General features: G+C 34.7%; 2 protein-coding genes and 2 long non-coding RNA genes across 5 annotated transcripts; 1 reads left to right on the top strand and 3 right to left on the bottom strand.

Moving 5' to 3' along the window:
* Positions 1-12,443: 12,443 nt before the first annotated feature.
* Positions 12,444-13,805, bottom strand: LOC109612749 (uncharacterized). Of its 2 annotated transcripts, XR_009343494.1 has the most exons (3): positions 13,630-13,792; positions 13,195-13,570; positions 12,444-12,504 (listed from the first exon to the last, which is right to left on the bottom strand). It is a non-coding gene; the product is annotated as an uncharacterized LOC109612749 (long non-coding RNA). The 2 variants fall into 2 exon arrangements; XR_002194664.2 differs by lacking the exon at positions 12,444-12,504 and having other exon boundaries at positions 13,278-13,570; positions 13,630-13,805.
* An 847-nt stretch (positions 13,806-14,652) lies between these two features.
* On the bottom strand, positions 14,653-15,798 carry LOC109612752 (uncharacterized). The gene is made up of 4 exons (XM_020037078.2): positions 15,401-15,798; positions 15,198-15,344; positions 14,997-15,142; positions 14,653-14,823 (listed from the first exon to the last, which is right to left on the bottom strand). The coding sequence occupies exons 1-4, from the start codon at positions 15,456-15,458 to the stop codon at positions 14,743-14,745; spliced, it is 432 nt and encodes a 143-aa protein (XP_019892637.1). The 5' UTR covers positions 15,459-15,798; the 3' UTR covers positions 14,653-14,742.
* Positions 15,799-19,564: 3,766 nt separating this feature from the next.
* On the bottom strand, positions 19,565-21,555 carry LOC131805050 (uncharacterized). The gene is made up of 2 exons (XM_059128285.1): positions 19,810-21,555; positions 19,565-19,747 (listed from the first exon to the last, which is right to left on the bottom strand). The coding sequence occupies exons 1-2, from the start codon at positions 21,472-21,474 to the stop codon at positions 19,643-19,645; spliced, it is 1,770 nt and encodes a 589-aa protein (XP_058984268.1). The 5' UTR covers positions 21,475-21,555; the 3' UTR covers positions 19,565-19,642.
* Positions 21,556-25,334: 3,779 nt separating this feature from the next.
* On the top strand, positions 25,335-26,967 carry LOC131805057 (uncharacterized). The gene is made up of 2 exons (XR_009343495.1): positions 25,335-26,357; positions 26,722-26,967. It is a non-coding gene; the product is annotated as an uncharacterized LOC131805057 (long non-coding RNA).
* Positions 26,968-27,054: the final 87 nt, after the last annotated feature.

Raw genomic sequence — 27,054 nt, 5'->3', positions numbered from 1 at the left:
TTACAGCTTTTTAGCTTGTTTTAAGATGAAAGATATTGTTGGCTCAAGACAGAGTCTTCAAGTTAGTAGATTCTAGTGGTGTGCAAAACTGTAAATTGTCAATCACAGTGAAAACTGTGATCGTGATTTCTCAATCACGGTAATTGTAAACTGTGATTTTCATTTTTAAAAATTTGTATTGTTTACATTTTTAAATATTTTTAATATTTAATATATATTTTATATATTTTAATGTTTTTAAACAATATAATAAAGAGCAATAACTAACAAACAAAAAAACTGTAATTCAGGATGAAAAAATAATATAAACTTAAAAATGTTTTTCAAAAGAAAAAATATTATTAAACAAATTTTAAGTATTTAAATACTTTGAGTTAGCATTTAAAAACAGAATAATTTGTAAACGTCTCTCCGTGATTATATCACCAGCTTTTGAAAAAAGCCTTTCACATGGCACAGATGTTTCTAACGTCCCTAGCTTCCGTTGTGCTACTCTTGCCAAATGAGGACATTTATATTTGTTATTGCACCACCATTTCAGAGAGTCTTCATGCCTGGAAATGACTCCACACTCCAGGTACCATTGCACCTCAATTCGAAGTACCTTTGGGGGCATATGCTGCTGCTTTCTTATCAAAAGCACTCCAAAGCGACATCTCGTCAACTTCTCTAGTTGTTGATGTTGTTGGTTCTTCCTGAGCGCTACCCACGTCAGCAAAATTGAATATTTTTGCACCGTGGGTCACAAAATGTGCTGCAACAGAGGGTTTTACTTCGTTTGAGACAAGACAGTCTTGCCTCAAGCCCATTCTTAAAATTTAAAGCTACGTCCAATACTTCAGGCTGTAATTTTTGCGATAACATTTTGGTGTTTATTGTGCTTAGGCCTTCTACTAGAGCTAGAACACTAGATGCCGTTTGGTATGACTCTCCACTAAGCGATGTTGTTGCACTCTCCCACGGTTTTAAAATTTTGAACAAATCTTTCATAACTTTCCATTATTGATTGTTAAACTGGGTAGCTCACCGACCAAAAGTGCAGTTGAGGTTTTAACTGAGTCCTCAAGCTGCACAAATCGTTCCACCATGTAAGGCGTACTATTGCAACGCGTAGGGCATTCGTTCTTCAGCTTAAGAGGTGATTTAATACCTTGCCTCGTTTGGTAGTCAAGAATAATTTTATGATTTTTTGGACTTTTCCGAAAAAACTTTACCACCACCTTCACCTTCTGAAGCACTTCCCTTACAGCAGCATTTGCTTTCAGACCATCCTGAACAATTAGATTTATAGTGTGTGCCAAACACCCAAAATGTCTCCAGCTCTTTTTATATTTGCAACATTGTCCGATACTGCAAGAGCAATTTTTTGGTCCAATTGGAAGCTGGAAACGATTGTTTTTAGCTTATTTAATAAATTGTTTGCTGTATGGCCAATATCCATATTAGAACAATTTAGCAAAACTGAAATTAAATTAAAGTTTTCGTCAAGGTAGTGAGCTGTCACTGCACAAAAACTATTAATATTTCTGGAGGTCCAACAATCTGTTGTAATACACACGGCTTTCGCCTCTTTTACCATTTCCCTTACTTTAACGGTACACTGCTCATATTTGAAAGGGAGCGCTGTGCGGGAAATCCAGGTTCGTGATGGAAGTTGATACGAGGGGTTCAAACTGTGTACAAAATTTTTGAATGGTTCTTCGTTAAACAAGTTAAAACCGTGGAAGGATCGGGTAAACATTTCAATCAAGTGATTGTCAGCCTCTTCCTTTTGTCTTTTACTTAACGGTCGTGAAGCAAAAGATGTTAACTGCGTTTGGCGTTGTGCAATTCTCCTTGGCGTTTCTGGCACTTCAGATGTTTGTTGCTCTCCAGAACTTTCGTGTGGCCTAACCGTTTCAATATTTGATGATCTATGGTTGTGGTCAACATGATTGTTTTGGTTGGCCACCTTTGTAATTGTGTTATGTGTGGAATCCTGTAAAATGTTTAAATTAAAATGTAAAATGTTGACATTAATTGATTATTAACCCATTAAGGCCCGGTAATGCGTAAACGCATTGCATTTTGTATGAGACCTCATGAAAAAATGGTTAGGGATATAAAACCCTAATATTACTATCGAGACTCCTAATATGGTCGGGCCTTAATGGACTAGGATTAAAAAAAATACTTTAACATCGTCAATATATTTAAAAAATTCCCACAGGGCACTGATTTCATTTTGGTCGCCATTTAGAAAATAAAACTAAACAAAATAGACGATGTGGCGGTACAAATATTTCAAATTTATACAGACACAGTACTTTTTAAAAGAGCAATCAGCTGTGTACCATTCTGTTAAACTCAATCACAGTGAATATCAGTTTTCAAACACAGTGGCAATATTTAGTTTGCTCAATTGTACATAGAACTTTTTAAAAGAGTAGCCAGGTGTGTACAAAACTGTGATTCTCAATCACAGTGAATAGCAATTTTAAATCACAGGGCAAACTGTGATTTCTCAACCACTGTGAAAAAAGAGCACGTTGCTCTTTTTCGCACACCACTAGCAGATTCATCTGATCCGTCCTTACAACTATATATTTTAACGAGTATGGAGAAGACAAAAGTCAGGCTGGCCCGACAATATGATACCCTACATTACTATGTATACTTAGTAGAGCTTCCAGTAAAACTTAATTGCTTATATTGTGCATATGTTTGAAGTAAGTAATGTCAACAATGATATTTATTGAATGAGCAATATGGCTTGAAATCAGGAGAACTATATATATATATATATATATATATATATATATATATATATATATATATATATATATATATATATATATATATATATATATATATATATATATATATATATATATATATATATATGACGTGCGTGGGAGATGTGGAAGCTCTGGTCATATGGGCATGGATTGATCCGATCCGTTGTAGGAACTTTGAGCTGAAAGGTCATCTTATGCTATCCTTAGTGTGTCCGGTCTATGCCACGATTAGTCCAATATAATTGTCATAGGTCAGCGGGAGTTATGCACAAGTTTGGGCAATTATTTCTCCGTATAGGCGCAACCTTTGCTTTGATCCAGGAGCCGTATTGTTGATAAGGTAGATGTGTCTCTTAACTTACGAGAGACAAGATTCTACTTCTGTACTTGTGTTTATGTTTGCCCCTAGAGTGCCAGCATCTATTGTAGATTTAGTTCTCCGTTGGAGTTGTAGTTAAGGTATATATATAATAATAATTATATAATATATAATAATAATTCTATGTTTAATTTTGGGCCAAACAATATTGTCTCTCTATCTCGGATTCCATTTTGTGGAAAACCTCAGTAACTTAATAAAAACAAGTAAAAAAAACATTACGTTCGGCCGATCCGAACTTTTAATACCCTCCACCATTGGGTAAAGAAAACATTTTTATAAAAAGTATCTGAGTTCAAACGTTTCCCACTTTAGACTACCAAAAACAGTAAGTCCTTTGGATAATGCTGTTTAACTTAAAAAAAAACATGAAGTGGGTGAGGCCGTTGTGTGGGGGCCATACCAAAACGGGCATCTCTATAAATAAATTTATACTTCAAGAACAAATTTGAAAACATTCTGTGGGTAAACATGACTAGGATTATCAAATTACCGAATACCGGTGGGTATCGTTATATGTGCGCTATAGAAAAACGTGGATCTAAATCTTTAATGTTCTGCCACCGGAGCTAAAACCTACTATGAACTACTAATACCAATTGTTAAACAAATCCGTGAAAAATATGGCAAAAATCATTAAGGTACTGAATATCCAGAGGTACCATTATGTGGGGGCTATACGAAAACGTGACCCACACATAAACTGTTTCGCCAACAGACCTAGAACCCATTATGATCCACAATTACTAATTTTTAGAAAAATCCGTGAAAAAATGTTGCAAAAATCATCAAAATACCGAATATAACGCTCTATGGCGGCTATACCAAAACCGGTATATCTCATTTTCAACATCAACCATCCTAGACACAATACAAATTGTTCTGTTCAAATAATGTGGGCTGTATCGTGTTAAATCGACTTAGAATTTTACGCTGTTTATGAATATATATACTTTATGGCGTCTACGACGAATATTTAGGGATGTTACAAACGGAGTGACAAAGTTAATATACCCACCTTTTCAAGGTGGAGGGTATAACAATTACTTATGCAGGTCGTCCTTCCAAATGGTAGAGAATATTAAAAGTTCGGGCCTTAACAGATTTTTATACCCTCCAACATAGTATGGAGGGTATATTAAGTTTGTCATTCCCTTTGTAACACATCGAAATATACATTTTAGACCCTACAAAGTATATATATTCTTGATCAGCATAAAATTCTATGTCGATTTATCAATGTCCGTCCATCTGTGGAAATCACTCTAGCTTTCGAACGAAATGAAGTAGGTTGATAAAATTTTACTCAAAAGTGTATTATGCCTGCAGGACTTTTGGTATTGAAAATGGGCCATGCATGTCCAAGTCTACGTATAGCCTTCACATAACGGTACCTCCCGATATTCGGTATTTTGATTTTAGCGACATTATTTACCGGAATTGTTTCAAATTTGGTATTTGAAGTTCGTAATAGATACTACAGCATAAAACAGAAAATGACCCATGTAAGTTTACGTCTTCGTATAGCCCACACATATCGGTACCCCCGATATTCGGTATTTTGATGATTTTAGCGACATTATTTACCGGAACTATTTCAAATTCTCTATTTGAAGTTCGTAATGAATACTACAAACAGAAAATTGTCTGTGCAGGTCCACGTCTTCGTATAGCCCCCATATAACGGTACCCCCCCGATATTCGGTATGTTGATGATTTTAGCGACATTATTTACCGACACTATTTCAAATTTGGTATTTGAATTTCATAATCAATAATACAGCATATGACAGAAAATTGTCTGTGCAGATCCACGATATATATCCCCCATGGTACCTCCCTATATTCGGTATTTTGATGATTTTAGCTACATTAAACAGATTTTTTTCAAGTTTCGCATTTGAATATTGTAATAGCTTGTGACAAAAGTTGCCTCTTCAGGTCCACGTCGTCGTATAGACCCTAATATACGGCTACATTCGGCATTGTTAAGATTTTTAGCATTTTTAACTTATTTTATTTTTTTGAAAATTGTTAAATTTGTACCAAGAGGGTATTCAAAGTTCGGCCCGGCTGAACTTACTTGTTTAACTTGTTTCTTTAGGTGTCCCAATTCTCCCAACACTTATACACAGTTTTTTTGTGTGTGTATTGTTTTCAATAAGCAAGAAAAAAAGTGAAATTAACTTAAATTTTTATGCATCAGAAATGCTTTATTTCCAGGTAAACGGGCAACAAACTGCACAATTTTGGGATAAAACAATATTGTTCTTCTCTCTTGAACTCAATTTTGTGAAATAATCCCAACTAACCATTCATGTTTTGTGGTTTTTCCAATATAAGAATATTATGAAACAAATTTAAGCAAAACCACTTGTCGAATGAGTAAATGTATATTTGACACAATAAGACTCCAGTACAGAGTCGAATTTTCTCAGTTGCTTTGACCTTGAACAACATTTCTTATTGAGCCATGCGTAATAGGTACTTATCCCCATGGTACAATGAAGAAAAGGTAGGCAAAGTGCAAGTAGAGAGACCTACCTGTATGGACTGTAATCAACAAATCCAACAAGATGTCAAACAAACAACACAACTTGTTGCATTAATATGGAATACATAAACAAATTATGCGAACAATTAATGAAAACTGTTTTCCTCAAGGTTTTCAAAATAGTGGTTTACAACTTTAATTGCACCTTCATTTGAGGTAAAACGCTTGCCAGCAACGATTTTTTTAGGTTTGGGAACAGGTAAAAGTCACTGGGAGCTATTGTTTGGATTGTTCTTTTGCTTAAAACGATCCAAACAAGTTGAGAAATGTTCATTCTTTTGCGTTTTTGATCGACTGATAACAAATGCGGCATCCATCATGCATAAAGCTTTTTCATCTATAGTTCTTCATGCTCATTAAATGTACTCAACATTTGAGATGCCCATGATATTAGCAATTTCATGCACTTTTATTCGTCGATCATTTAATACCATATCATGCATTTTGGCTACGATTTTTGTTGTTGTTGCTGTTTTTAGACGTCCACTACGTGGTTCATTTTCTATGCTTGTACGACCACGTTTAAATTCAGCAACTAAATTTTTTACTGTTGCATATGAAGGAGCACTTTCATCCATGGTACAATGATATGAAGGTAGGGCTATGATACCATATGATTTCAATTTTTTTATTTTCTTGGCTTAATATGTCATCTTTATTTGTTTACGTATGTGTTTTCTTTTCAATAACAAAAAAATGTTCAGAAAACATTCAAATTCGGATGTTTTCAAAATGTTTATTTCATCGTATACATCGACAAAATCTAGAGTTGTTGTAGCGAAATAATCCTTTAGAGATATATAGAACCTGGTTTTGAAAAGAAGTGTTGACCTTTCATTCAGTTTTCGCGGTTTTCAATTATTTATTCAAAATAAATGCAACAAGTTGTTTGATTTTTTATTGTTTTGATACTAATTCTGACACTACAAGCCAAACAGGTAGACCTCTATACTTGCGATTTTTTCAAAGTTGACCTACCTTCTCTTCATTGTACCATGCTTTCATCTAACACATTCATCATATCATTATGAATTTCTTGTGCCGATAAACTTTTTTTATATGAATATTTAATGACAGAGTGCATTTCTAATTTTTCCATTGTTATTGCGGATGCGTCTTTTTTTAACACCTGTTTCTATATAATGGAAGGAAGTTTCCAAAACACTTAATTTTTCTGTTTATACCGCGCTTTTTGTGCACGGCTAAGTAGTTTCCGAACTGCCTTCGTAATTTTAAAGCATGCACGCGATTTTTCTTCATTTATTCAAAATCAATGCAACAAGTTGTTTAGTATATCTGAAAATTTGTTGATACTAATAGGCATGGTACAATGATATCAAGGTAGGGCTATGATACCATATGATTTTAATTTTTTTATTTTCTTGGCTTAATATGTCATCTTTATTTGTTTATGTATGTGTTTTCTTTTCAATAACAAAATAAATGTTCAGAGAACATTCAAATTCGGGTGTTTTCAAAATGTTTATTTCAACGTATGCATCGACAAAATCTAGAGATATAGTACATGATTTTGAAAAGAAGTGTAGACCTTTCATTCAGTTATCGCGTTTTTCAATTATTTATTCAAAATAAATGCAACAAGTTGTTTGATTTTTTATTGTTTTGATACTAATTCTGACAATACAAGCCAAACAGGTAGACCTCTATAATTGCAATTTTTTCAAAGTTGGCCTACCTTCTCTTCATTGTACCATGCTATAGGTGTGTCTGGTTACCCTAAAATTTGTAACAATTGTTACTGGAAGTCGTCTGTTAACCCGACAGTTCTGCAAAAGAGAGCGGTTGGAGAGAGTAGTTTTGGCGGTTCTTTCGGTGAGAGTTTGCAAATTCTTGGTGGACAAATTTCTTCTTGCAATCACTTGAAACTCCTCTGCTCATTCATCAACATTGAATCAGATGTTGTCTATTGTTTGTTTATTTCCTTTTGTGTTTTCAATTTGAAAATATTTTTTTTAGAATTAGAATTAGACTAATTGGTTTTGGAGAACAAGTTTACAAAATGTGAAAAACGTAAAAATTAATACGTAATAAGAATATAAAGACTATTCCCAATGTTTTTAGACAAACGCCATTAGCAACACGTTTAAAGGAATCCGGGAAACACATCAAATCTATCTTCCTTTTATTGCTCATATTTTTATTTTATTCCTAGTTTGCCGTTTTATTTATAAAACTTGTAAAATTGGTGGTGCTCCCTTTCTTTTAATTCTTTTAATGCGGGGACAAATTGGTTTGTTTTGACAAAACAGCTGATTAGTTGCAAGCTTCTGCAGGAATACCGTCTGTTTACTTTTCGTATATTCCTTTCAAAAGAAAAGGAAACTATTCCAGCAGGAAAAGTAACCAGACACAACTAATACTGACATTACAATCCATACAGGTAGGCCTGTTTCTTGAAACTTTTTCCAACTTAGCCAACCTTGTCTTCATTGTACTATGCACAAACAAAAATACAATTAAAGGTGAGAGTACATAAGCGGCTTGGTATCATGGCTGGACATATTAATGTCAAATTATAAGGGGAAAAGACGATAGGATTCGAGTGTGGCTCTGGCACCTGTTTATGGTATGTCACAAATTAAGCCATGCAAAGACTTCAAGCTGCTTACGTACACACACCTTAAGGTTGCCATGTTAAGCCAAGAAAATAAAAAAATAAAATCGACTGGTAACAGTGCCCTACCCTGATTTCAATGTACCATGCTTATTTCTCTGGTAAAAATCGTCTTTATATGTAGCTCCACGATTTCGTAGACTTGACAAAGCAAATTTTGAGAAAATGGTTAGGGTATTGCTCAATAAGAAAGGTTGCTCAACTTCAAAGAAACTAGAACTCTGTGCTGGAGTCTTGTAAGGTTATATAGACTTTTAAACATGCAACAGTTGCCTTTTTTATATTTATTTAAAAAAAATCTTATATTGGCAAAAACCCGCGAAATAAGTATTGAATTTCGGTGTTATTCCACAAGATTGAACATAAAATAATAGGACAATACAATTTTATCACAAAATTGCTCAATTTGTTACCCATTTCGTGCATTTATTTTGCAACCAAATTTGAAACAACTTCAAATAGAACAGTGTTGGCTTGATTGTGCGGGATACCATAGTATTTTGTTGTTGCAAAGTGGTCAGGATTAATCCCTTTAATCCTTTTTTATGAAAACAACGTTTGTTTATTAGTGGAGAACGATGGAAATGTTTACCAGGTGGTAAGGCAGGGAATACCTAGGTTTTCGTTCATGTAAAACGAAAGCATAACAAGTGGAGAAAGATGAAAATTTTTACAAATGCGTTTGTAAGATTTAGAAAATTTTCGAAAATAATTTAAGTTTTATGTAATTCTTTGGTTCCGCTTCTATTGAGCTTACGTTCCCGTCACTTGGGTAAAAAAGTTTTTTGTCATAGAAGTTATTGCACCCTACAACACTATGTGTTGGGGGTATTATAAGTTTGATTGGGCCAAAAATTATGTAACACCTCGAAATATTGATTTCCCACATAGGAAAGTATATATGGATCTTCCTATCTCGCCGAGCTGAGTCGATCTAGCTATGTATGTCCGTCCGTCCGTCTGTCCATGTTAATTTGTAATCACTCTACAAGTCGCAATTATGGCCCGATCTTCACGAAATTTAGAATGGAGGTGGGGCTAGGGTCAGAATAGAACCCTATTTCTTTTGGAGATGATCTCATAATATCTAGGGGTCAAAATGGACCAAAAACTGAAAAAATCCTGATTTTGTAGGTGCTCTACAGGTCGCAATTATAGACCAATCAAAGAGGAAGTTAGCATGGGGCTAGAGCTTAGGGCTGGGCAGAAGTCTTCCAATTTTGATGGTCATCGGGTAATTTTTAGTGGGTTAAATAGGCCACAACATTTATGTTAAATAAAAGTCAAATTTTCCATTAAACCGCGAATATCTTTAATCCCGGCAAAATCACAAATAGACGAACAGGTCAATACTGACCGTTACGTAGATGCCGATAGTAAATATATCGGTTATATATAGCGAAATAGATACAATGTATATATAGAAAGGAGGGGGATGTTAGCTAAAATGCTTATATCTCAAGAATGGCTGGACCGATTTTGACAAATTCAATTCAGAACGCCCTCTTGGCATAAAAGTATAAAATCTAAAAAAATTATGCCAATAAAGATGTTAATATAGACTTTGTAGTATTTTGTGACATATTTTATTTTCTCAAATTTTTTATCGCATGCGATTTTTTCAATTTAACTTATAATATTTTGTAATATTTTTTCACATTACAACACAGGTTGGGGATATTAAATGCATATTGCAATTATCGTCCGATCCTCACGAAAAGGGTAGGGTTAGGCTCAGAAGGGCTAGGCCTATTATTTTCAAAGATGTCCGCAATATATTTAGGATTTGAAATGAACCAACAATTAAAATTTTTCTTAATTTTGCATCCGTTATAAAGCTCATAAATAGAAACCAAAGGACACGAAATCTCGCATGAAATTAGAGTTTAGGACAGTGGGTAGAATAGACCGCTATTTCTGTCTGAAAAATACCAACATTACTTACAGGCGATATCCGAAATACACAAAAGGCGAACTTCTGGCTTTTTAGCCAAACATCGTAGACAAGAAAATCATATAGATGAGTCTAAATTTGGAGACACAGATTGGCCTCCTGCTTTTGGAGATGATCGCAAAATATGCAAAAAAACAGAGAAAAAATCCTAATCACACAATTGAAGCCATTCGACACGCCTGAGAAGAGCGTTAAGAAGAATTAGGAAGAATTCTAGCATTTTAGATGACTATTGAATTATATTTAGCTGTAAAATGGACCACAACAACTAACAGCACGACGGAGCGCGTAAATATTGGACAAATATCCCTGGTCAGATTGCTGAGGGTAATATCTGGGCTGTGCACCGCGAAATCTTCCAAAATGGATTTGGACATAAGGGGGCTTCTAACATATTGTACTGTTGTAGGGTATCACATGGTCAGCCCCGCACGACTATAGCTTTCGCTTACTTGTTTTTAAAATAACTTCTGGGGAGAATGTCCCAGACAAAAATCAAGTGAACTGATGAGGATTGGTGGCTCTTTCCGAAACCTAGGTATTCCCTGCCTGGTAAACATTACCATCGTTCTCCACTAATAAACAAACGTTGTTTTTATAAAAACAACAGCAAAGGGATTAATCCTGACCATTTTGCAACAACTTAATTTAAATTATTGAATTTTTTATTCAAAACAATACACACATACACAAAATGTGCATATATATTGACAGAATAAGGACACAAAACGAAAAAAGTTGTATTTAGAGAATAGCTTTGTTCCACCTTCTGTAATTATACCAGACAAGGTACGATAAGTTAGATAAAGTTGCAAGAAAACAGTCCTATCTGTAATGATTGTCATATCAGAATTACTATCTAAACAAATGCAATAGGTTGTTTTAAATCAAATCAGCAGAACAAATTGTTGAATTGATTTTGAATAAATAAAAATGAAAATGGAATGAAAGGTCAAGATTTCTTTTCAAAATCATATACAGTATGTCCCATGGTACAATGATATCAAGGTAGGGCCATGGTACAATGAATTCAAGGTAGGGCAGAACTATCATATGATTTAAATTTTTTTATTTTTCTGGCTTAATATGTCAACTTCATTTGCTTTTGTGTGTGTGTCTTCTTTTCAATAATAAAAATTGTTCAGAAAATATTCAAATTCGGGTGTTTTCAAAATGCTTATTGCAACGAATGTATCGACAAAATCTACAGTTTTTGTCGCGAAATAGATATATAGTACATGATTTTGAAAAGAAGTGTTGACCTTTCATTCAGTTATCGCGTTTTTCTATTATTTATTCAAAATAAGTGCAACAAGTTGTTTGATTTTTTATTGTTTTGATACTAATTCTGACATTACAAGCCAAACAGGTAGACCTCTATACTTGCAATTTTTTCAAAGTCGGCCTACCTTCTCTTCATTGTACCATGGTATGTCTTATATTACTTTACACACTCTTACTTTTCAATTTAAGAGAATTCTGGTAAATCGGTCATCTGTCAAATATGTCCTTGGCATATTTGGGAACGTTAAATATGTCTCTTGTGATGCAGTCCTGATAAAATTGGTTGCAGGGAGTTTGATCTACGGCGATGTTACTTATCTGATAAAAGTGCTTGCGATTCCTCCACGCAGTAGCGCATTTTTGAGTAGAGGTTCCATCAGTGGTCCATTCATTTAGAAAATTATGATACATTCTCTTCTGTATTATCTCTCACAAACCCACAAGGTACGTGCGTATGCTGATGTCCTCTTTAAAATGATCTAAGATCAATTTCGAGCTGAACTGAAGAAAAGTAGCGCGCAAGCCATAGTATTACTAGTGAGTGATTCAGAATTTAGTAGTAGAATTATCGTCATATAAAACATCCATATTGCATTCTAAAGGTACCCAACATACCAAAATGGCTTGAAAATAATATTACAATAAGCTTATGAACATAAGCCTTAAGCTTGAGAAAACATTGAAAATTTTTACGTAAAAAGTATAGAATAATCGAAATGGAACCGTTATTTATAAACTTATACTTAAAATTGTAGAATGAGCTTACGAAAATAATATTATATTAAGCTTTTTTTGTAATAGTATAAAATATTAATTTTTAATCATTTTACATATGGTACAATAAAAGTTAAGGTAGAGAGCTGATTACAATTTTTTTCTAAGTGTGCCCGACTTCTGCCAATTTTGTGTATGTATTTGTTGCTTTGAAAAATAAAAACAAAATATTTTCAAAATCAATGATTGGAAGAAACTTAAATTGCGGGGTGCACATTAATAATAGGTGTGTCTGGTTACTTTTCCAGCAGGAATTGTCCAGCAACTTCTTTCTGAGAGAGTAAGGTAGTTTTATTCTCTTTTGCAAGAAAATTACGAGAAGTAAACAGACGGTATTTCTGCAGAAGCTTGCAACTAATCATCTGATTTGTCAAAACAAACCAATTTGTCCCCCATTAAAAGAATTAAAATAAAGGAAGCACCACCGATTTTACAAGTTTTATAGATAAAAATGTTGGAAATAGTCTTTTATTTTCATATTACATATAAATATTTACGTTTTTCACATTTTGTAAAGTTGTTCTCCAAAAACAATTAGTCTTGCGAATTCCAACAAAAAAATGTTCAAATTGAAAGCACAAAAATAAATAAATAAACAATGTAAAACATCTGATTGAATGTCGATGAATGAGAAGAAGAAGAGTTGCAAGTGATTGCAAGAAGAAATTTGTCCAGCAAGAATTTGCAAACTCTCACAAAAAGAACTGTCAACATTTCTCTCTTCAACCGCTCTCTTTTGCAGAACTTTCGGGTTAACAGACGACTTCCAGTAACAATTTGTAACAATTGTTACAAATTTTAGGGTAACCAGACACACCTAATATTAACGAGATTTACCATGGAATTGAAAGTTTGAACACTTAGGATCATATTTTTGAGAGAACATCCAGGCATTTCATTCATCTTTCGCGCTATTTGACACAATTTAGACGTGAACAAAAATATCAAATAAATGAAAACAACTTGCTGCCTATAATTTTGAATAATTCCGACAGGAAGCGGGCATAGCCTCAGGGCTGTATTTATGTAGTTTTACGTAGCTTATTGTACCATGATTTTACACATTTTTTTTTTTTGATGGACATCCCAGTTGTAACTGCCTCATGTGGCCTTAATACCCTGACGCTTTTTTCTCCCTCATTTGAGCTTCTGCATCTCTTCCACTAAAACTACACATCTATTAAATTCCTGCAACTTTTTTGATGCCTCCAATCTGAAATGGGATTGAAATAATATGTATCACAGAATCCTGGATTTATTATTCATCCATACCTCAAGAATCCGGCCCAGAAATGGGTCCTAAATTCGCGTGATTTTGCTTTTTACCAAAGAAAACAATTTTTGCTGACAATTTTAACAAAAAAATCAAAACAAATTTGTCAACAAAGGACAGATTTGAGAAAAGTTTGTGGAACATAAGTGTTTCTCAAGCATTGTTGAAAAATTATATTTTTATAATATTATTATCAAGCTGTATTGTATTTTTGGTATGTTGGGTATACTCATGGCACAATTGTACGTGTCTTCCTTTTATTGAAAATATTTTGTTTTTATTTTATTTATTACTTTTTATTTTTATTTTTTTTTTTTTTTTTTTTTTCAAAACAAAGAATACATACACAAAATTGGGCACACTTAGGAAAAAATTGTAATCCGCTGGTAGCTCTACCTGACCTTTTTATTATACCATGGGTTCACCTACCTGGTATAACATAATTTGGTGTGTTATAGGATTGAGGAAGATCCTGACTTGTCAGCGAATGACCATGACCAGGATGCTTGGAAATGACTTTAGCTTTTTATGTACTTGCACCTTAAGTTTGGGTCTGGTCCGTGGCTTTTAATTGACAGGACGCGGTACCTTAAATGCGCTAAGACCTTTAAAGTGCATGGAAAATAAAGGAGCTTTTTAAGAACTTCGTGCAGAGAACTAAGTTCAGAGACTTAAATATTTCCTCCGTTTGTAAATGAACTGTCTGAGCCTCCGGGCTTGCATCGGTTAGAAATTTTGGAGAGTATTTGGCCGATTAGAATTAGAAAGCTATTGATTGAATACATCGAATCAGGCTTTAGCTCCTGCATGAGCTATCGCCACTAGGTTTAACGAATTGCTTAAATCGACGGACCAGTCGCATGTCGTATCCTCAATTGGAAGAAACGCCGATTAACAGTCGGGAAAACACTTATAAAAAATTAAAAAATGACAAAAAAGGCGCTGTTTTTAAATTGGGAACGTTTATTACAAAATTCAAAAAAGATTAAATAATCTAGGCAGTGTTTCCAAAACAGGAGCCAACATCTCTGCGGGATATAGATTGCTCTCCCTTAAGCAATTAACGAAGTTCAAGACAAATTTCGCATGATAGAGTAATGAGTGATCCTCGCTCATATGGGGGCATATGACTTCTTCCAGTGCTGGAGAGGGTTTAAAGAGTTTTCCTCGGAAGGTGGGTAGAGGTAGTTTAGCTGTAATAATTTTGACGTGATATTAAAAAAATAAATTAAAAAGTACTTTATATTTATAAAAGTTCGTATAATTTAATATTTTAGCATCCATTTGTTCAAATAAATTGCATGTACAAAACTACACCACAAAACTATACACAAATATACAAAACGAAATTGACTAAAGAAAGTACCACAATATTGGATATGGGAATAATAGAGTGACTAAAGCAGACATTTCCAAAATTACAATAGTCGTCCTTGCAATGACAACACATGGCTTGAGCTTGTGTACACTCTGCAATGGGACCGCAGCCACGCCAAAGTAAAAATCTTCGTTCTATAAAGTAAAAGTAGGACATTAGTTGCACCATGATTAATAAAACATTCTTTACCATATGCATTTATGTTGCCCCATTGACCTTTAACAGTGGCACACGTATCTTCACAAGTCGTTGTTAATGTACTATTGCCGGAATCGTCTAGATTATCACATTCTTCGTTATCGCGGGTGTTGCAAGCATAGCAATGGACACTACCAACTGAACAAAATTATATGTATCCAAATTAAAATCTGTATTTATAATTCTGTTTTTACCTTCTTTTATAAAAATGGATACGAGCAAAAAAAGCGCAAAAATGTTTAATGTTATCATTTCTTAAATTTTGAGAATTGTGTAATTGCTTAGAATTCTACCGTTTGAGTAACAAATATTAATATGACAAAATGCGCACAGACTACCGATAATATATTTGCAAACAAATACATATAAAATATTATTGTAGTCGTTCCTTTTTTAAATTATAATATTGAAAACAAGTTCACTTGACGAATCTTTAGAATTCTAGTTTCAGGATGTAGTTTGATATTTAGTTTGGGTTTATGCCGTATGGCCAGAGAGGGTATGTATCATTTGATACGGTCAAAACGTGCCTAGTAGAAATAACGGTTTTAGACCCTAGATGTCTTTGGACCAAATCCGTTTTAGGACATTTGAAGTCGATCTAGCGATGTCGGTCCGTCTGTCTGTCTGGCTGGTGCGCACGATAACTGTCGAAAGGAGTATTTGATTTGGTTCAAATTTGGTACATTGTAATATTATTATCAAACTTAGATCGAGTTCGGAGATGGACAATATTTCCACTCCTTCTGGTACCTCCCCCACAAAAGGTCGAAATTTTCATAAAAAATATTTTACTGCAAAGAAAGAGAAAGGATAATTCGTGCTAGGTCAGGTGAGAAAAATGGACAAAATTGGTACGATACCGGATTGACCCGAAACAACAACATCCTGTTTTTGTATGTTTATTTTTCTGCATTGGGAGCGGCATATCCAGGAATGCTTGCTCCGGATTTTATTGCTCCGTGTCGGGATTGAGCAAAACCCCGGACCTTGGTTCTGCTGGGAACGTCATCCACCACAGATCTGTTTGGGTGCGATGTAATGGATGTAGAGAGTGGGTGCACTTCAAGAACTGTTCCGGACTAAGTATTTGCGAGACTTCAGCGAAAAGGAATATATTGCGACGTGCTGCAGTAACGTAGTCCCCAGCTAGTCCACTTCTTCGTCGTCCTTATCAGAGGCGTCGTCGGAGTATGGAACTCCACCGCAGCATCTAACGCCCAATGTTTGCAGTTCCAACTCCGGATTGTGCATCACTCTTGCAATTCAATTGCAACGGACTCAGGCAAAATAGATGAGATAGTGGAGTTCATGAATCGGAGGAATATTAAGATCGCGGCGGTGCAGGAAACCAACTGAATGAAAATTGCAGCCTACAACGTTTTTATGGTTACAACGTACTAAGGAAGGATCGCACCAAAACGGAGGTGGGGGATTGGCGTTCCTGTTACACCATTCTGTTTAGTACAGACCTATCTCGCTTGAGCTAGTCTTTAGTCGGGGGTAGCAATCATGTGTGAAAATGCCGAGGTAGATGTGCTTAATCTGTATATATCCCGCCGATTAATAGCTGCGAACCGCGTTATTTGCCAGATATAAGACCATTTTTGGTAGGAAATAACCAACTGGAACTAGGGGATTTTAATGCCCACCATGAGTTGTGGCATTCCGTCCTAGGTAATAACCAGAGGGGATCAGCGCAGACAGAGCAGATTAACTGCTCCACATTCTGCACGGTTAACGAGGATGCCCCCACCCAAATAAGAGGAGAGTGTCACAGTTCGCCAGACTTAACCATAGTGTCACCCGGTCTGATAAATGACGTGACTTAGCAACCCGTCATTTCACTTGGCTCACTGGAAAAAGGATGATCCGAAGAGGTGCGCGGAGTTTTTTGCCGACAATTAGTCGAACACCCCAAGAGCGACAGGGCGAAGCGAAGAGTACTACGTCTTATCAGATCTCTTCCCGCCAAGAGGAACCACCACAGTTTACGATGGGTGATATTACAAATGTCATCCGGAACGCTAAGTCACCCAAAGCGTTGGGCCCGGACGGAATCTCAATGGTAAAACTGAAACAGCTGGATACGCCGGGAGTCGAGTACTTAACGAAAGTTCTCAACTTATCGCTGGGCCAGGTGGTCCCGCTACTGACGCCAGGCAAGGATACCAGTAAAGGCGAATCATACAGGCCAATTTCGCCAGTCGCCAACCATCAGCATGGATTGCGTCCACAACATAGTACCACAACAGCATTACACGCCATTTCCACACATATTAATGGAGGACTGAACCAGAACAAGCGGTGTGAAAGAACAGTGTTGGTAGCCCTTGACATATTAAAGGCACTTAATACGGTCAATCATGCCATACTGTTTGAGGACGTGCAGAGAACCACCCTCCTGCCAAGTTTGAAACGAATTCCGGAATAAGAAGTCTAAAGCCCGTAGAGTGAAACAGGGAGTCCCCAAGTTGGGGTGATATCTCCGGAACTGTTTAAGCTTTACCTTTCCGGAATTCCTCGTCCTCCAGACGGCATAGAGATCATAACGTATGCGGATGATTGTACGATCATGGCGTCGGGCGTGGAGCTTGCCGCATACTTTCACGCGAGGAATATGAAAATATCCGCCACGAAATCAACGGCCACACTCTTTACCAAATGGTTCGTGGACATCAGAACACAGCTGAATGTGCAGGTCGAGGGGAATTTAATACCGACCACGAACTACCCTAAGATACTAGGGGCCACATTTGACAGCATGTTCAAGTCGTCCGCGCAAGCCACAGGTATTTGCAACAAGATGAAAAGTAGGAACAAGGTCCTCAAGGCGCTTGTTGACCTCTTATAACGCGATAGGTCGGTCTGTGGACAGCTATGCGGCTCCAGTGTTTTCCGCGAATACTAGTGATACGCAGTGGAAGCACATCCAGATCTGTCAGAACGCTGCCCTGAAATCTGTAACAAGGTGCCTTGTCATGACACCAGTGAACCATCTACCTGAGGAGGCGAAAGTCCTTCCCTTACGTCAGCATAATCATATGCTTTCGTTGCAGTAGCTGTTTGGGTGTTACCGTGAGAGTCATCCCAACCATCATATGGTGGATACAACTCTCCCACCCAGGCTACACCCCTTTAATTGCACAGCCAAGCCTCACTCCAGAAGATCTCTGGCAACAGCCCATTAAAGTAGCCGAAAACCTGGAGCTGGAACCAGATTAACAGAACGCAACCACTTACATGTACTACTGCTACAACAACAAAGGGTCAACATTTTGAATATCCATGAAGCTCAAATACGCCAAATTAATATCCGATTCCATTCAGACTTGGCACATCTCAATATTTCTATCAACTCAAGATCTGTAATAAAGATGGTAGAGATCGGACAATTTCTTCTGGTACCTGCTCCACAAAGGGTTCAAAGTTTTGAAAAACCAAAACGATTATAAAATCCGAAATAAGCGTTTCTACTAACACTAGATCTGATGCGAAGATGGAATGTATCGGTCCACTCCTTATGATACCTCCCCCACAAAGGGTCAACATTTTGAATATCCATGAAGCTCATAAAACCAGAAACCTGAGATGAATATGGAATTTATGATTTCGCATAAAACTGGATCCAAATGTTCAACTTTGTTGTAATTTTGCACATACCAGTATTTTTATCTGTATTAGACGAATAATGAAAACTTACATTTTAACATTTTTTAAAAATTATTAAATATCTCATATAAATTGAAGGGAGTAACCAATATAGTCCAAACCTGGCACGCCGCAATATATGTAGGAGTCAAAATATTTTTAACTAATCGAAAATTGGCTGAGGGTATACATCTGTCGGCTGATACTTTTTATCTTGTTAATACTCAGAAATACCAAAATCTTCGTGTCAATTCTAACTCGTTTGCGAATATTCATGGAATATGATGAAGAAACATGATTAAAATGGTAGTAATATTCCAAATGTGATTATATGTTATAAGCTAACGGATGTATTAAGAATTCTTTTTTTGACTTGGGAACAATGATGAATGAACATAATTTTTCAATTTATTTAAGAATTATCCTTTATTGCCTAATTTTGAAGTTCGATTACATATTCCTATACCAATATTGAACTTAATTATTTAATTAACTAACCCACAACGGATTTAGTTGGAAATTGGACTTAAACCCTCATATTAACGAAAATCGAAAAGTATGTTTTTCCTACACTTCGACCGATACATTACATTGAAATAGCAATACTATCATTGCATGAGCAAATGTCTGTAATAATCCGAGCTTTCTCGTGATGCCAACAGACATTCAAGCATATAAACAAAAATTAATGAAAATGAAGATCGTCATATTTTTACCACTAGTTCTATCTTATTGGAAGTTCGAATCGGTATTTTATTTCAGGTACTTAGGTATTTCATTAATATTTATGCCTTAATACTATTTTTGCTGGTTTCAGTTATATTTTCGATATTATCGATTTGTAAAACTTCGTCCACATTCAATGGTCCTTCTAAATCCTTAAGAGACAACTGAAATAAAGATTTTTGATTTAAAATATTTTCCAAAAAAATTAAACGATGTAGGTACTAACCAGTTTTACACTGTACCCCATAGCCTGCAGAAGTTGGACTTTGAGTCGTAGTATTCCAACAGGTTGATTACTAAATTGCAATGTCTGACTTTTTGTCATAATTTCAACAAATACATAAGAATCATGCGACAACGAAGAAAGCTGGACAAGTACTCCTGGAATATTTATACCATTGATAGGACAGACAATTGCAGCAGACGCCACCGAATTTTCTTCCCTCAATCGAGAAAGTAATGTGTTGTATGGAATATCAGGATTTAATAAATACGCTGGAACAGAAGACTCAATGTTAAATGATTTAAAGCCTTTGGTTAAGGGCATGCACCACGTTGGCTCTTCAATTTGTGCAGCTGATAGCAATACGGTTAGCCGACTGTCTACTTTAGGTTGTTGTCGTTTGGGAGACGAATCGGACTTTATTTTAATTGCGTTTTGCAAAAGCTCCTTAGATTTTAAACCCAAACTCCACAATGATAAACATGCTTCGACAAGTTGATCCGGAAAGTATTTGAATTCATTATTATACACCATACGTAGAAGTACATCTTCGACTGTTTGAAGTTCGTGCGGAGTCATGCGACATTTTAACTGGAAACAACACCAAAGAAACGTAGTTATATCCTTGCCTCTTATACGGTTGACATAATTATCTGTATTATTATTACGCAATTTGGCTATGAACTCTTGCACTAATATTTGCATACATTCCTCATTATCCCAGAGGTTGTCGGCAAACAATGCAAAAATATGTATTTGACCCCGAGTTTGAAATTGATTTATTTGTTGAGAATTCATACAGATCTTGGCAACATGTTCACAAACTTCGTCTGAATTAACTCTTTGGAAGCGAAGAGATTTTATTAATGTTATTAAGAGTGCATCATTTCCACTTTTAACTGTAGACGTTCCTAAAACTTCTTTGACAAGTCGTTGATTAAATTTCTCATATTCTATCTTGGTGGACGTTTTGTAGGCAGCGCTAGCTACCAAAGCCACATCCAAGGTACTCAACTCGTCTAAAAATGATTCCAAGTGTAAATGAAGAAACGAATTCCACTGCTTCTGTAAGTTATTTCTGGAGATTTTCTTTGAAAGGCCGAAGTAAAAGCTGACTTGAACAAATAATTCTTTAAATTTACAACCATCTTGTAATAAGGTGTCATATAACTTCTTCATGCCCTCGGAATAAAAATCCAATCTTGTCATCCAATTCGGAATTAAAAACAAGAACGCATACATTGTTCGCAGAATAGTATCCACATTCATATCACATAATTTGTCCACTGCATAGCGGTCCAATTCATTTAAAACTTGGGCAAATTTTGAGGGATCTGCATTTGACCTATATGTCGATGCGTACACTATTATTGAGGCAAGTTGATCCGCTGAAGTCTTTGACAGTTCTTTGTGAAAATACTTCATATCACTAACGGGAAAAAAGTCAGCATAACGAACCTTATTGGGCACAATCTCACATATATTGTGTCTTTCGATAGCTACGTGCTTTGCAAACCTTGTGAGGAGCGTACCGGCCTCATCCGATGTCTCATACAGTAGATCTTTAGCGCTGAAGGATGCATATGTCTGACTTATATTCCCTAGTCTGGAACAGCACTGACTTAAATATCTCCATTTTATAACCGATTTTAGACTATTGGTAAACATTTCACTCAACTTTATAAAAATTTTATATAATAAACATCAGTGCATGTGGTTTCGTGCTGTCATTATCGCAAAGAAAAATAAAAGAAATCGGTTAATCGTTTTTTTTTTTTTTTTTGTCGATGTTAAGTATAGTACACACTATCATTTATGTTCAGTTATCGTTTGCTGGCTAGTGGGCATTCCATGGCCTATTCCACACCAGAGATGGGCATAATACACTGTATTTTTAGTGTACCAATAATTTCACTATCACTATTCATTTAGTGGTAGTGCAATTTTTTATTACACTACCACTAAAGGGTTAGTGATAGTGAAAAATTAAATTGCAATTTTTTTTGAAATATCACTAAATTTAGTGATAGTGCTATTAAAATTTCACTACCACTAAAATTTAGTGGTAGTGCATTTTTTTTAAATATCACTAAATGGTTAGTGGTAGTGCAATTTAATTTTTCACTACCACTAACCCTTTAGTGGTAGTGGAATAAAAAATTGCACTACCACTAATTATTTAATTCTTAGAGCATTAAAAATTTAGTGCAATATACCCAATCCTGATTCCACAACATTGTTGAAAATAGAGAGACTGGAAATAGAGTGATCGCCCATAATGTGGCGTTTCCACTGCACTTCATTCGCTCTCTATTCGTTGTTTGACCCATAACTATGAAAAAACTAGTTAATTCTTCACACAAAATTTCCTGAGCGAACACTCATATTTGTACGTTGTTCAAATCAAATCACTCTCAGAACAACGAAAAAATGTCTACCATCCCTATCAAATGAGAGCATTTATCGAAAAAATAAATTATGACATTTAAAAATTAAAAATAGAAAAATTTAATGAAATTTTAAAAAAATTTGGGAAGACTGAAAGTTATGAATGAAAACTACAATGTTAAATGGCGTATGTACATTCAAACGAAAGTAAATTTTGTTTTCTCTCTCTCGAGGTACGCATTTGGTCCACGAGTTGAAATTTCTACAGAAAACTGCTAACAAAAGAGGCAATATTTTCAAAATGTTTCTATCGGCAGAAAAATGTTTGACAAGTGTCTCTCCAACAGAATTTAAAAATGGAAAAACACAAAAATATGATCAAAATGTCAACATTTACACAAAAAGTTGAAAACGTGAATGAAAATTGTAAAATTAATGATATAATAAATCTTTGGGAGGAAAACAATAATTTCTTCTATTCATATTAGTGAGAATTTCATGTATTTTCGTATAAATTCCCATTAAAATCAACAAACAAAATTTTTGAAAAAAGGAAGGAATCGTGCCGTATGAACGGGTTAATTCGTGTACCTAATTCTGAGAGCGAACAACGTTGTTCGGTTTTCAATGGAAACATGCTATAATGCGCAGTCTAGCGTGCCAAAGAGGGAAATTTGCGATAATAGATGTCCAATCGTTGTTGTCTCTTCATCATCCTTATGCTACGTTCACATGGCACGTGATTCGCTCTCTATTCCTTGTTCGACCATTAATTAAGATATATCTATTTAATTCCTCACACAAAATTTGCTGAGCGAAAAAATATTATAGTTTTTTGTTCCATTGTCCACACTCGGAACTAAGATGAAATGTTTGCCATCCCTAACAAATGAGAGCATTAACAAAAAATAAATTATGACATTTAAAAATTCAAAATAAAAAATTTAATGGGATTTTAAAAAAAATTGGAAAGACTGAAAATTATGAATGAAAACTACAATGTTGAATGGCGTATGTACATTCAAACATAAGTAAATTTTGTTTTCTCTGTCATCCACACAGAAAACTGGAAACAAAAGAGGCAATATTTTTAAAATGTTTCTATCAGCGGAAAAAAAGTTTGATATAAAATTTGTTCAAAATGTCAACTTTTACATAAAAACATGAATGAAAATTGTAAAATTAAACGTTTGATGCTTTAAAATTTGATATTGTGTTGGGTCTGTGGTGTACCATTTTTCCTTTTGCTAAATCATCAGCTTTTTCGTTTTTACAGTGACCTGCTACCTAAAAGGTATTTCAGGGTACATTTACTTCTCAGATTTGTATCAACGATTGAAGAAGATACAGGCCTGAGTCTACTGTGAATCCAGGCATATTCTTTGCTCAGCTATGAAATGTATAGTAGCCTTACAGGAAGTCGTTTATATATAGATAACTTTTATACATCCGTACAAATAAAATGATGAAATTCTATGTATCGGTTTATCTCCTATATGAAATTGCTTTCCGGTTTCACTTATTTCAAATATCCACGAATTTTAGATTTCCATATTACCTATGCCTACCATATGTTGAATATACAATTTTTCACTGATACTTTATACAAACTTAACATCTCGACTTTAGATCAATTGCATTGTTAATAGTTGAAGTCATGCAACAATTGTTTATGTGTAAATGAAAGTCGAATTCAAATTACACGAATTTTTTGACATATCAAATTGATACCAGCTAGCTGAAAGGGTGCAAAATAATTTGCCTCAAATTTGATATGTCAAGTAAATTCGCCTTGCTTAAATACTACCAGGTATTTCTACCATGGACCAAACTAATATCTTTTGGTTTGTCCAGCAAAATCTTTGTGAGAGAGTAAGGTGGTTTTATTCTCTTTTGCAAGGAAAATGCGAAAAGTTAACAGACGGTATTTCTGTAAAAGCTTGCAACTAATCAGCTGATTTGTCAAAACAAACCATTTTGTCCCCTATTATAAAAATAAAAATAAAAGAAGCACCACCAATTTTATAAGTTTTTTAAATAAAAAGGAAATTAGCAATTAAACAAAAATGTGAGCAATAAAAGAAAGATAGATTTTATGTGTTCCCCGGAGTCCTTTAAATTTGTTGCTAATGGCGTTTGTCTAAAAACGTTGGAAATAGCCTTTTATTTTCTTATTACATATTAATATTTACGTTTTTCACATTTTGTAAAGTTTATCTGAAAAAACAATTAGTCTTGTCATTCCAAAAAAAATATTTTAATATTGAAAGCACAAAAAGAAATAAACAAACAATAGAAAACATCTGATTGAATGTCGATGAATGGGATGAAGAAGAGTTGCAAGTGATTGCAAGAAGAAATAGGTGTGTCTGGTTACCATAAAATTTGTAACAATTGTTACAAATTGTTACTGGAAGTCGTCTGTTAACCCGAAAGTTCTGCAAAAGAGAGCGGTTGGAGAGAGAAATTTTGACAGTTCTTTCAGTGAGAGTTTGCAAATTCTTCCTGGACAAATTTCAATCAGATGTTTTCTAATGTTTGTTTAAATTTTTTGTGCTTTCAATTTGAAAATATTTTTTTGGAATTAGAAAGACTAATTTATTTTTGGAGAACAACTTTACGAAATGAGAAAAACTTAAGTATTAGTATGTAATAAGAAAATAAAAAACTATTTCCAACATTTTTAGACAAACGCCATTAGCAACACGTTTAAAATTTCCGGGGAACCCTTCAAATCTATCTTTCTTTTATTGCTCGTGTTATTATTTTATTGCTAATTTCCTTTTTTATTTCTAAAACTTATAAAATTGGTGGTGCTTTCTTTCTTTCAATTCTTTTGATGGGGGACAAATTGGTTTGTTTTGACAAATCAGCTGATTGCTTGCAAGTTTTTGCAGGGATTCCGTCCGTTTACTTTTCACAGTTTTCTTGCAAAAGAGAATAAAACTACCTTACTCTCTCAGAAAGAAGTTGCTGGACAATTCCTGAAGGAAAAGTAACCAGGCACACCTAATTTGTCCAGCAAGAATTTGCAAACTCTCACTAAAAGAACTGTCAAAATTTCTCTCTCCGATCGCTCTTTTGCAGAACTTTTGGGTTAACAAACGACTTCCAGTAACAATTGTTACAAATCTTAGGGTAACCAGACACACCTATTACCACCTACATTTATTGTCAAACGGTTTTTCGCCTAGAGGAAATAACATTTCAGCAATTTTCTATATTGTCAATTTTGACAAAAAATATATTTGACAATTACAATTAGTTTTAAAGCAATGTCGTGGATATTTTGAACGTTCAGCATACTTTCGCTGTACGATGGTTATACTAAAACGTGTACCTCAATTTCAAAGAATTCGTTTGGATAGTCATTCAAATACAGAATATTGAAGGTACAGTTATATGAAGACCATAACAAAACGTAAATAGACAATTTATCAAAAGAGGCGGAAAAGACTGCAAGTGCAATGTAACCAGCAACAGAGGAAAATACCCGTTACGAACATCCAATATTTAATGAAAAAATATGGAGAAACAAGGATATAGGCCAACTTCCAATTTATCCTCCATGCCAACCAACGACTTCCTTAGTTCGTTTGAACTCTACCGTGACTACAACAGATGTCAAATCAACTTAGAAAATTTCGCATTATTTTGATGAACTGCGAACTTAAAATACCCTCCATTATGTGTGGGAGTGTATAAATAAAACAAATTAAAACTTTTCTCTTCAAATTGAAAGCACAAAAAATTTAAACAAACATTAGAAAACATCTGATTGAAATTTGTCCAGGAAGAATTTGCAAACTCTCACTAAAAGAACTGTCAAAATTTCTCTCTCCGATCGCTCTTTTGCAGAACTTTTGGGTTAACAAACGACTTCCAGTAACAATTGTTACAAATCTTAGGGTAACCAGACACACCTATTACCACCTACATTTATTGTCAAACGGTTTTTCGCCTAGAGGAAATAACATTTCAGCAATTTTCTATATTGTCAATTTTGACAAAAAATATATTTGACAATTACAATTAGTTTTAAAGCAATGTCGTGGATATTTTGAACGTTCAGCATACTTTCGCTGTACGATGGTTATACTAAAACGTGTACCTCAATTTCAAAGAATTCGTTTGGATAGTCATTCAAATACAGAATATTGAAGGTACAGTTATATGAAGACCATAACAAAACGTAAATAGACAATTTATCAAAAGAGGCGGAAAAGACTGCAAGTGCAATGTAACCAGCTACAGAGGAAAATACCCGTTACGAACATCCAATATTTAATGAAAAAATATGGAGAAACAAGGATATAGGCCAACTTCCAATTTATCCTCCATGCCAACCAACGACTTCCTTAGTTCGTTTGAACTCTACCGTGACTACAACAGATGTCAAATCAACTTAGAAAATTTCGCATTATTTTGATGAACTGCGAACTTAAAATACCCTCCATTATGTGTGGGAGTGTATAAATAAAACAAATTAAAACTTTTCTCTTTTATTTTTTTTAATATTTATTTCAGATATTTAGTATTGCACTTAATTACACAAAACTTAAACCATAACGCATAATATCTCCTTGTTTATATTCCCTCATATTGGACTTCAAACGTAACGAAAAAAGGTTAAGCTTTTCAATTATACCTAAGATGGAGAAGTACATGAGCAAACCACAAATACCAAAACAATTTACTAACATCGGTTCCACTGTATAACCCCGAAATAATAGATTTTCTTTAAAATAAAACGATGTGACATCTTTTAAAAAGTTATCTTTTCCATATTATGCTAACCAAAATAAGATTCAGAAATTTCTGTATTTTATTTCAATGAATTGCTGGCCGTTTACTTTCACA

The sequence above is a fragment of the Musca domestica genome, unplaced genomic scaffold, assembly GCF_030504385.1.
Source record: "Musca domestica strain aabys unplaced genomic scaffold, Musca_domestica.polishedcontigs.V.1.1 5, whole genome shotgun sequence".
Lineage (NCBI taxonomy): Eukaryota > Metazoa > Arthropoda > Insecta > Diptera > Muscidae > Musca > Musca domestica.
Note: the sequence above shows the minus strand (reverse complement) of the source record. Positions and strands in the feature narration are given on the sequence as shown.

Coding starts and splice junctions, on each gene's coding strand:
- LOC131805050 (XM_059128285.1), bottom strand. CDS start 21,474: ATGTTTACCAATAGTCTAAAATCGGTTATAAAATGGAGATATTTAAGT. Junction 19,748..19,809: donor TGGGGTACAGTGTAAAACTG/GTTAGTACCTAC, acceptor TCTTTATTTCAG/TTGTCTCTTAAGGATTTAGA.
- LOC109612752 (XM_020037078.2), bottom strand. CDS start 15,458: ATGATAACATTAAACATTTTTGCGCTTTTTTTGCTCGTATCCATTTTT. Junction 15,345..15,400: donor ATCCATTTTTATAAAAGAAG/GTAAAAACAGAA, acceptor AATTTTGTTCAG/TTGGTAGTGTCCATTGCTAT. Junction 14,824..14,996: donor TTCCCATATCCAATATTGTG/GTACTTTCTTTA, acceptor AAATTATTACAG/CTAAACTACCTCTACCCACC.